General features: G+C 44.4%; 1 protein-coding gene across 1 annotated transcript in view; it reads right to left on the bottom strand.

Moving 5' to 3' along the window:
* The window catches only part of CEP170B (centrosomal protein 170B), a 53,992-nt gene that overhangs the window by 35,877 nt on the left and 5,978 nt on the right, over positions 1-12,137 (bottom strand). The window contains exons 2-3 of the mRNA XM_009703913.1: positions 5,681-5,770; positions 2,519-2,597 (exon numbers count right to left, since the gene is read on the bottom strand). Coding sequence (XP_009702215.1) covers positions 2,519-2,597; positions 5,681-5,770 — 169 coding nt within the window. The remainder of the gene's footprint in view (positions 1-2,518; positions 2,598-5,680; positions 5,771-12,137) is intronic.

Raw genomic sequence — 12,137 nt, 5'->3', positions numbered from 1 at the left:
ATTGCAGCTCCCGGCAGGAAGGCCTGGGACTACGGTGCTCTCTTGCCCTGACAAGGCCTTTCAGCCACTGCAGTTTCCTGGATGAAAAGTAAATCAGGTCATGAGCTGCCATGACCTCTTAGGAAGGGAGGCGTTCAACATGGTTGAGCCTCAGCAATAATCCTCAGCAACACTGCATGGAAAAAAAAAAAGCAAGCATCTGGCAATGTCATCCTGAACAACCCAATCAGCACAGAACAGAGGGGAGGAAAAAGGAAAGATGGAAAATGTTAGACTAAAAATAAACCAAGTGACACTGGCATAGCAGGGAAACTCCGCACAGTCTGTAAGCGAAACTGTAAATGGAAAAGAGACAAATGCTCTTATGCAAGAGCACACAGCTGACTGAGACCTCAGGAGATGCTGCCATCCACACCGAGCTGAACGCCATATGCACAGAAAGCACTGCTAAGAAAGTGGCACTGAAGCAGCAAAGGAGAAGAAGAGATTGTAACTACCATACCAACTACGTTGAAATAAAAAAATGACTCTAAAACCTACATTCTTTAAAGTTTTCCTGTTGAGGGCAATAAATTCTACAATTCATAAATGCAATCATTCATTTCACACCAACATCCATGTAAGGGCTGCAGGACTAAACACTTCAACTCAGCTGCTTAGTACTCAGAATTGCTTTCTATAAAAAGTTCAAACCTGTGTCACAGCCATTAAAACGTACTCATGCTCTAGGCACTGGCTTATGCCTTCACTAGACTGGAGCTCACAGCAAATCTTTTACGAGTTTCCCCATACATCTAGAGACAAGAGAACACAGGATCAGCTACATCAAAAAAACATTTGCAAAGTTGCAAAGTCAAGAAAAGCTAGAACGGAGGTTGCCTATGGAATTGTAACAGGCTTCATCATGTGTGCACTGAGATACCACCTTTAATGACTTAACCCCAGATGACAGTACTCCTTTATTGAGCAGCATTCAGTAAGGGGCTGCTCAGTATTTTTTTCCCCCCTGTGTATGCCTGAACCCTCATCAACTGCACCCTGTTCAAATACAGATCTGAAAGCAAATAATCTGTCTCCTTTCCTTTTTTTTTTTGTTAAAAGATTCAGCAACTACATCCCTTTAAAGAAAAAATAAAAGAAATACCACTGTAAAGCAAGGATTTGTTATTTCTAAAATGGCAAGAGACACAGCAAGACCAAGACCAAAAGTATGATCTTGCACAAGGCCTAGAAAACCCTCTTTTCCAGCAGATTCAGGATTGCACGCACATCACTTTAAGCATCCCTGTTGCAACAGTGAGTGCTCCTGCACTGTCACTGCTTAGAGCTGAGGTACCCAAATCCCTGGAAGGCCATGGAAGATCAGCCTCTCCTCGCTGCTTCAGCTCTCTGGCCTCCAGCAAGGTTTGGAGTATTTCAAGGGCTACAACATGGCCAAGCACAAACTGATTATCATGGGGACAACAAAAGGCACAAGCATGTGGCCTTGGGGTCAAGGATGCACAAGAGTTTTCCAGCCAAACACTTCCTCCCCCCACAATGGTAAAACTTAGTCTCTGCCTCTATTCTCAGAAATGTCTGGACTGTTTTAACTGATATTTCCCCACAAAAGAAAAATGAAACCTGGAGAAGACACTCATCACTTCTAAATTCAGCCTGAATGGGTAAAGTTTGGTAGATAGAAGCAACTCAAAAGTGAAAAAAAAAAGTATTAGACTACATGAAGAGGCAGCAATAGGAGCCTCTACTTACCACTGTTGCTCTCTAGGCTCAGAAAGCCATTCGAACACCTATGCTTATAGCCAGTCATACAGTCACATCAGGATAAAAAGGAAAGGGATGAAGGCAAAGGTGTTTTAGCAGAAACTTGCAGGATTTGTGACTCTCAAAAGAGCAATAACTGCAGCCTAGCCTCTCTCCATAGAGGTGAAATTTGCTGTTGCTAAAGAGAGATTTACTCTTTGCATTTTGTGGCAGAAGCAATTTGCACAGGCAAACTTCAATCGATACAGAGTTAAGTGTCTGACCACAAGCCCCAAAGACAAATGTTTAAGGCCAAAGACCTGCAATTGTCTGAAAGCAAGCATTTGGGTGGAATGATTAACAAAAACACACAAGCTGGATGAAAAAAAAAAAAAAAGGAAGATGTTAGTTTATACAAAAGCATATGAAATATGTTTGCTCCCTGGCTGGTACTAGCTACAGTTGCCACCCAAATAAAAAGAAAAAACACAGCTGTTCCTTAGAAAGAGACTGAAGAGGCACCTCCACAGTCACTACTGCCCATGCAGGGCCTGATTCAAAGTCCAGTGAAGGTAGCAGGCAGCATGATTAATACGCTCTGAATCAGGTCCATGGTGAAGAAACAAAAGCTTATGAGCCACCCAAAGGCTCCAGGAGACAAAAAACCCACCCCTACTCATTAGTCACAATTAGCACTGTTAACTCTCCATACAGCAAACAGCACAAAACCCAATCAAAGGCCGCATCCCACTCCCTCTTCAGACAAGAAGGATATCATAGCCGAAGCGGATGACATCATTCAGTTTTAAGGTGATGTACTTCTGGTCAGGAATCCTCACGTCATTGACGAATGTCTGCAGGAAAGAAGCACAGGAATGTTTTTTGACTCAGGGTAACGAGGTGATGTATCTCAGATGGACAGGGCTCCTGGAGGGCACCCATGCCCATCCGCCAACAGCACTGCACACATTCAAGGTGCATGAACACAAAGTCACCCAGGTGAGGAGCTAAGTTCCCTAGAAAAATCAACACCAGCAAGTAGCTCCCATGGGCAAGTTAGAGCACCCCAATTATGCTTCAAAGCAAGGTGTTCTGAAGGGACCTCTAGGGAGATTTACCTTTCCACCAACTGCAAATGAAATTTTAGTCTCCGACTTGAACACGTAAATGAGGTGCCTGAAGTTAGGAATTTCACATGCTCTCGGCTCTCCTCCACCCTTCACAACCAGCAAGAGCAGCAAACGGTGCAACTCATACTCTAATTACTGAGCTGGGAATCGGCTTTCCGCTGGATGTCAAACAAGACTGCTGCCATCCCCAAGGCCTGACATTTAAGAAGCAAAGCGTATCACAGGGGAAGGGGGAAATTAAAATGCACAGGAAAACAAGCATTTGCAGTGACATCACCACGATGTCTGAGGCCATATTGTCCAAGACACCACATATCAGCACAACAGGGGCCTCACGCAAAAGATTCACATACTCATTTTTCCCATGCTCCAGGCAATTAATTGAGGCCCAAAGAAACTAAATTATCCTTATAAAGGTGCAAGAAATGTACTTCATATCTGTGAACAAACGTCTCAGATGTCTTAGTTGCCTGCCTTCCGAGGGACTCCCTAAGCAACAACTCTCGCAGAACAATGGAGGAACAAATCAAGCACTCATGGACATCTTTCACAAATAAACCCATGTACTTTTGTAATAACCTGGGCCAAATACAAATAAATCAGGAACTCAGCTGAAGAAGCACCAGTGTGCTGATGAGGATTAGGCCCTCAGTTGCAACCGGGAGAGTCAGAGACACCAGGAGCTACCCTACCTAGCAAGGTGGGATTCACCGAGCCTCACAGACCAGGAACCCACTGCTGGGTCTTTGTAGCCTCAATACAAATGGAGCTACGCTCTGATGAATCAAAATTATGCTAGAAAATGAATTTACATGCTTTTATCACTGAGGCACAGTCGTCTTCTGCCTTCTCACCCCAGCCAAGCCAAATATAAGACCAAGTATTAACCACAGGGGAAAAATAAATGCTAGAGCAGGAAACTAGAACATCAGCAGACAACAGCTCCCAGCTTCCTGGCAATTTACAGAAGAGCTGGGGAACAGGCCTGTAATTTCAGAATAAAAGCAGTGAAGCAGGTTAAGATGCACGGAATTCCTATTTGCATGACACTTTTTAACATTTAAAAATCCCACAACAGTCAGATCTGTAACAGGAATAATTATTTGCTGAATTTTCTGCAAAACAAAAGTCTGCAAGAAAACCCATTTTGATGCTGTTACCTTTTCATCCATGGTTACTTCAAAGAAAATAACCCAAGGAAATTGCTTATTGCAGATAGAAATGCTACCTTCAAAACCAAAAGACCTTTAATAAAGACTGCGGAATCAGGTGAACATTATAATGGAAACAATATAAAACATATCAACAATTAAAATGAATCAGATTATCCTGCAATGCCATATAATGCATTGTTGACAAGCCATAAAGTAAATACAAAATAAAAGCAAATTCTGAAAACGGAATTAAAAATCAAGGTCCTCAAAAGTGATTTCTTTAGTTTCAGAGGGGAAAACAAGTTTTGATAAAAATTTTCAGAGACCTGTGTTTCTTTCATGCAAAATAAATTCAGCTTGGCCACAACAGTCTTCTCTAACAGAAGTGTGTTTGACCAGCTGCTGAAGACAGGCACTGCTATAACTCCTTTTACTCCACTGCCTCGCTGAGCACAAGTCTATTATTATTAAAATGTTATAAATTTATATGCTGTAGTATGTGAAGATAGAAGAGAATTAGCGGTACAAGGTTTCCCTCTCTTGCAAGCAGAATATTCAGCTGCTATTTTGCCACCATGAGTTAAATACCACAGATTTTGAACGAAGGATCCAGCTAGAGCCCAGACCAGTTACTGGAAATATTCCCATTTCAGCATGGCTCTGTGCCTTCAGCTATCAGACTGAGAAGGATTAACATTCATTCTTGCTGTTTTCAGATGCCAGAAGAGGCAGAACAGTTGAGGTCTGCTTTAGCCACTGCTTTTGTACAAATTTCTGGGTTCATCTTGTGGTTTTGTGGTTGTGATAGTGGAGGGCTTCTGTTTCTAAGCCCAAAACAATGACTGCAGTAAAACCCCTACTGGGAAGAAAATTATGTGATTCTAGCTTAGATCTGCTCCAGCAGAGGTATAGCTCCACTGGTATGAAGAAACAGCCAAAAAAGAGGCACGCTATGACATTAGGAGTGTTTTAACTACAATGGCATATTTAAAAATCACAGAATTCAAGTGAACAGACAAAACCCTCATGGAGCTGCCTAACACCACTGTACAAATTGGGACCAGAGCAAGGTTAAGATTCAGGCAAGCTCAGCTCCCTGTTCTCGGCTTGCATTATCCCTCAGTCTTCATACAAACCAGGCTCAAGGCAGGCAAAAGAGCAATTTTTATTACAAAAAAAAAGGTGGTTTTAAATAGTTTCTCCCCAAAGAAATTAAATTAAATGTCTCATCATCCTATAAATCACTCCATGCACTGACAACTGAATTGCCAAAAGGTCATCCTGCTCATGCTGAACAGCTGCTCCAGAATCTTCACCAGTTTAATGTTAAATTCAGTCTCATTTTGGGGATGTTATTTCCTCCTCTTTTGTAAGAGGCTCTAAGATTTTGTGAGCCCTGAAGCATTCTGCAAGGCCACCAAAAGAAAGGGAAAAAGAAACACAACATTCACCAAAGCTTTCCTCTTCTAAGATGAGATGCTACATGACCTCCATCTGAGGCCTTGCAAACAATTATGTATGTTTAGCTTAACTCATGCCAACAGTTGCAGTGACCCAAACGGGTCTAACAGTAGAATTAAGTAAGCGCACAAGCACTTGCAGAGTCAGCACACCGCATGTTCAACTCCATCAGCCAGGAGGTTTGCTACTTACGCCATTTAAGCTCCCGAGATCCTTCACCCAGTGCTCATCTTTCTCCTTGTCATAGTTGATTACAGCATGCTGCTTATCGACACTGCGGGACTGGCAATGAAAGCACAATGAATGTGAGACCGGTCAGGCATAAGAGACAATGTTAATCAAAGCAACATTTAGACATTAAACTAACTTGATATGGGGTAGGGGGAGAGAAGGGAAAAGCAGGAAGGATTAAATATTATTTACTACTATAAATAACCAAAGGCTAAACAGTAAATGTTTCCATGGTTGTTTAAACAGTTCACTGAAGACAATACACCATTTGCATGGCGGGAGGGGGGGGAGGGATCACTGAAGGCTGTGAAGGCTACGCCATAATTTCAATAAATTATATCAATACACACTGAAAACAAAACCAGTCAAACTGAAAGCCTGGGGGACAGGATCTCAGCCAGTGTGACCATTTTTCACCAGCTGAAGCTGGTGGCCTCATGACTAGGGATATTCCTATTTGGGATGATTTCTTCCTATTTTTCAGACAAAAAAAAATAATTTCCTTAAGTTACAAACCAAACTTATTCACAACAACATATACTGTTCCCAGGATTATGTCCCGGAGTTGATTTAAATTCTAGGATGTTTTCCAAGCTGGAGGGAGGATAGTAAACTTGGGATGAGAGAGAAAACAACTCTAGGAAAATTCAAATTTAAAGCTAGGTTTGAGAAGACTGAACTGGACAGTGATTTGGTGCCACTGGCTTTGCCACAATGCACAAGTACCAAATGCATCGTATGTTCAAAACAGAGCATGACAGCTCAACAGGAATAGTGTCAGACTTCCGAGGAAGAAGTGCTAGAACAAAACCTCTGAATAATTTTAAAATACGATGTGTTACAGCTATAAAGACACCAGACTGCCTGTATTTAGACCTACTGCCTCTCGTAACTTGAATTCTTGCTGCAGTTGACCTCAACCGGTCACTCGAACCAGTCACTCCATCAGCATGTGTACATAACACTGGGACCTCCCTGGTATCTCAGACAAGGGGAGAGCAGGGCATGCTACCAGAGCAGGGAGATGAGCCACGCTCCAAGTCAGCTAATCCTCCTCTTCCCGCGCATCGACCAAGTTCTGGGTGAAAAGTCCTTCCCTTTTCCCAAGTATAAACATGCTGGTTTCCACAGCACCGCTCTCAGCCAGTCATCTTCTACTTAGAATCATATCATACAATCATAGAATCATCATGGTTGGAATAGACCTCAAAGGTCATCAAGTCCAACCTTCTACCCAACGCCACCATGCCCACTAAACGCACTAAACCATATCTTGAAGCACCACATCTAAATGTTTTTTGAACACCTCCAGGGATGGTGAGTCCACCACCTCTCTTGCAACTTCACTGCACTTCCCTGCAACTCCCTTGCACATCCTTGCAAGCACACAGAGGCAAAGATTGTTTCAGTAGAATTCCTTTGGAAATCACAGGGAAAACACAGAGGCTTTTTCCAAACAAACTGCTACCATTTGCAGGAATTTCTTCTACCCCTGCCAATGTCAAGCACATCAAGCACATTGGTAATATCTCAACAGCTGATAAACGGCACGTCCTCCTCCTCCACAGCATAAGTCAGCCCAGGAGACCTGTCCTTCAGAACATCCCTAAAGTACCAATATGAAGCAAGCACATACTTGGTCAGAAGACTGCCTTTCCACCTTGTGATGTCCCTCTCACCATTCATGACATGTCACCTCAAGCAGAGGCAGTGAGGAGAGGGGCAGGTGACTCCAAGCCTCCAGCTGCCTCACTAATACAGTTATCCATACACCGCTGAATTTACAAGGTATCGGCTCACACAAGTCCCATTTGAAAAACAAGGCAGCACCCAGTGCTTTACTGCCCAACTGGTGCTGCTTGGACAGCAATCGCTCCACAAAGAAACAAACAACTGGTGGGACAGGCAGAGACAACGTGGTTGGGAACACCCCACTCGTATCTCCTGCTATGCCAAGCCCTAAATGCGGGAAGCAATGCATAGCAATGCTCTCCCAGGAGGGGTACACACAAACCTCTTGCCCCCATGCAATCCCCATGCTTGATGTCTGACCCCGACCTCAAAGTATAACAGGTCTTAAGCATTTGCCATGCAAAGCTGCTGCTTCTCTCTGTTACTATTCATACTAGATGTAGCCTCTCGGTTCAATTTGCAACTGCCTGAGTGGTTGTGACAGGTATGCGCAGCGTAAGGTAAGAATGGTCCAGGTAAGGATGGTTGAGAGATGCTGCCTTGGAGGATGGGAACATCTCCAGCTGTAGCCTTGCATATTGCAGCAGCTGATTCTACACAAGCTGAGGTTGTACTTGACCTGCCACACGGTCCCTCACACCCTTTGGAAGGATGCGAGAGGGTCTCCTTCCACCGCCCTGCCTGTCCAGGGTCCATCCCCACAACAATGGGGCTGTGTGGGCACTGCATCTGGGCTGGGGCTCCTAGAGGACTCACCCCACCTACAAAGCAGAGGGGGAAGACCGTCCCCGCTCACAGCATGGGTAGAAATCCCCCTTCCCCATCCATGGGCATTTATAGAACTATGTTTCATCCAGAAGACTCGAAGACAACCACGCATAGGTGTCCTGCATGCACAGCACAGATGCAAGGTCTTCCCTGGTGCCTCTGCTACCCAAAATTGTGGGCATCACTGTTCCCAATGGGATGTGAAGGAACGCTAATTAACTGGTGCAGCAGTGTTTGCTTTAGCTTTTTGCACCATGTCATAGAGACTCCTTTAAAGATTAACAGATTTTTAAAGGCAGAACAATCCCTCTAGCCCCTTTCCAAGGGTAGAAAGGCTTCCACCCCAAAAAGCTAACCCAGACAAAAGATTAGATTTTATCTGGTATCTGACTTTAAATGAATCACAGGTCATTTAAAAAAAGGGTTTATTTCCGTGAACCAGCTGTCTCCCAGAAATTCAGTTTGCCCTGCGTCTGACCCTGACCTAAGTCAGCACAGCCTTTGGGCTGCCGTATTTTACAACAGCTGACTACAGCCACTCAAGGGTCCCAAATCAGACAAGGGTCATCACAGGGGAGCAGAGATGTATTCCAGCAGCACGATATTCCCCTACATAAAAGCAGGAAGAGGTCACCAAAGGAACCAATTTATGCCAAAACTTCCCATCTTCCAAAGAAGTTTCAGCTGTGTTCAAGATGGCTCTTTGCAAAAGGATTCAAAACAATATGCAAAATCTGACCCACAGTCTTGATACAACCTCTCAACATCTCTTTAAAGAGCACACCAGGAACACAGTAAACTGTTATGCAGATTGCACTTCTGTAAAGTTCCATGCTTTTGTGGAGAAGTGAGGAATTTTCTTAGTTTTGTTTATGTTAAACCAGCAAACATTACAGGAACTGGCAGCAGAAGTTCCTAAGGGCCTGTCTCCAAGGAAACTCAACTTAAAATAACTAAAAATCACACCTTATTTATTTCGATGCAGACTTGCCAAAGGTCACTCTCACTTGAGAGCTGAGGTGTGGTTTATTTCAACATCAGTCACGTTTAACATAAACCGGTCTTGTGTGCGGTGACAGCAGCAACCCAGTGGCTGATCACGCTTTTGTTCTCAGAGAAGAGCAGACTGCCTCAATCCCACTTCCAAAGAAAAGACTAACCAGTTTCCAGACTGGCAACAGCTGAGAGCCCAAGAGCAGTCCCACAGAAGTCCCACTTCAGCCCAGCAGGCCAGTGGTTTCTGTTGCATGAATCACAGAAAGTGATTTAAGAAGCCTGAGTTGACACGTTACAGAACAGCCCGCAGGTGCAGCGCTCCCAACCGTCTGCAACTCCACCAGGAAGATTTTAGGCATCTACAAATTCAAAAGCCGCAATTAAGTTGACTAAATCACAAATATAAGAGGACTCTCTAGCTTAAATGCACATTTGTACCAAATACTGAGCCTTGCTTATGATCAATCACAACCTCCACAACAAAAGGCAAGACTGATCCATGTGTTGGGAGGGGACACGGGTCCAAGTGGAAAATAAAATACAAATTTTCAGTACAGTGTTAAAAAAAACCAAAAAGTGCCTATATCCAGATGTCAAAAGCAGAAAATAATCCATACAGCCTAGCAGTTGATCTGTTACACCAGAAAAACACTTGCAATGGGGTGAGCAGCACTCCTAAGCGATGGCAAGGATCGTCGAGATTCTGCTTGGATGCAAACAACAAAACCAGAGCTGGAGCACCTCACATGAGACTGGCAAGGGGAAAAGGTAGCAAGGAAGGGAGGTGTCCTCCTAAGCACTAGTGATCTGCAGGCAAGAAATAAGGCTACACTCTGAGAGGATGGGAATGAAGGAAGAACACAGCATTCTCACCATGTCCCAGCATTGGACCTCTTACCAAATGGAAACAACTCTCAGGGAAACACAATGTGTGCTTTTCTGATTAACAACATTTACACTTCTCTGAAGAGAAAACATGGACACTGATCTGTAACTACACTAAGCTCATCCAGGGCTTGCATTTCCAGACATTCAAATCACTTCCTAATATAGGGCTGTCCTGCTTCTCCATCATACTATCTACAATGCTTCATGTTTTAAATACCTAGTAAACAAAATGCACATGCAGCACGTATCTGAAGACAGAGGTACTTCATAGCTGCTCTTTCTTCCAAGATCATATCAAACAGATAGTTCAAATCACAGATAGAAATGGCACCTCTGGGTCTGTCAGTCCCATACAGGTACCAACATCTTGGATCATCAGCCTCCAATCAGTCATACAACCAAGCAGCTCACTTGTGATTCTCAAAACTGCGTGCATTAAATCAGCAAAAGCCCCTGCTTAGCATGGGAGCAGCAAAAGCAGCTTCTGAAGTGCGCAGGAGTCTCTATGGAGGTACATATCATGCTGGCTATGTGCTGCAGGTACCCTACAGCTTTGTGTTTGGGGAAGGGTCTGACACATAGAACAGTGCACTGAGGATAAAAGCACAAGCTGCAGAGATGCCAAGCAAAACCCACAAGGAAACAAGACCTGCTTAGGAAGGCAGGAGAGGAAATACAGCCAGACAGCCTGCGTTTCCCCACAGGGCCGGAGAGCAGACGCAGCTCAGCTGTCTACGTAGATACAGATGCTGCTTCTTCCCCAGGAGAATTACCATGGGCAAAAACCTACTGCCCGGGGCTGAGATTTGGACCTCAGCCCTGCCAGTGCTGCAAGGCATCATGGTATTGGAGATAAAATAAACAAACGAGAGCAGTTTCCCTATTCCTCACTGCAGTCTGTTGTGCACGTCTGGCACAAGATAACTGCAGCATTCTGGTGGCAGCATGCAATAAACACTTGCTCAAATACTTTCCATCGTGAACAAGTTACATTTCTGCCAGTACTGTGCTCTGCACAAGTGTCCCAGTAAGGAAATACAAACCCCTCCTAGTGTCCCACTTTAGAAGGGAGACAGACAAAGCCAAATTAAAAAGGAAAAAAAACAAAACCAAAATCAACAAAACCTCAAACAAATAAACAATCCCTTGCATTCTGGCCTGAAATAGTTTTTGCTCCTCAAAAGTAAAACCCCAGATAACGTTTAATGATAGATATGAACACTGGGTCTCCCTCTTTCACCACAATGCAGTCTATATTGGCCACTTCAGTACTTCTCCAGAATATTAGCGAATGCTCCATCCTGCCCCAGGCTGGTTGCAAGTGTGACACCCCCAAAAGAGGCAGCCTGATGGCTCCCAGGGGCATGTGCTGCCAGTTTCTAAATGCCTCTGCCTAAGCAGACAAATGTCTCTTCAATAGCAAGCGTAGCCACCTCATCCTGGGGCTGGACTCACTTTTCACTTTACAGCTCCCAAGCTGCAGAGGCCCCTGCCTTCAGCTTTGCTGCAGTCAAGATCATGGGCTTAGTGGATGTGTGGCAGGACCAGGGCCTGAGTATTCATGCAAAAAATAAGGCACTGAACAAAAGAGAGAAATCCCCCAGGAAAATGAAACTGTAATCCCCACAGCTTGGCAAAGGGATTTAGAAGCTGGCATAGTTCCCATAAAAACTTAACCCATTATTTTGGGGTAAAATGGGTTTTTGCTTGCTGGTTCCCCTTTCCCAAAGTGGAGCACCAGTTCAAGTGACCCAGGGTCAGATCCTGACCGCAAGCAGGGAACATGCTGCCCACAGATGCACTGACTTTCCCTTCATTTTACATGGCCACGCAGGAGGCATGGAAAAGCATCATCTTAGGTGAGACACAAGCCTGAATTTCTATAGCGCAGCCAAGCTGCATGCTAGTGCCTGGGATGAGGATCTCGGGCACAGAAGGGGTTCCCTTGTTCTCTGCCCACTCCAGAGAGGGACAAACCCTCCCTCCACAGGCCAGGCTTCCAGCACCTTGCCAGTCACATGCAGCCCTCTCATCCCTAAAAACCACCTGCCTGCGGTGCCACCATCACCTCTTT

This window comes from Cariama cristata, unplaced genomic scaffold, assembly GCF_000690535.1.
Source record: "Cariama cristata isolate BGI_N322 unplaced genomic scaffold, ASM69053v1 scaffold13197, whole genome shotgun sequence".
In the NCBI taxonomy this organism is placed as follows: domain Eukaryota; kingdom Metazoa; phylum Chordata; class Aves; order Cariamiformes; family Cariamidae; genus Cariama; species Cariama cristata.
This window is presented reverse-complemented; position numbering and strand designations above follow the sequence as displayed.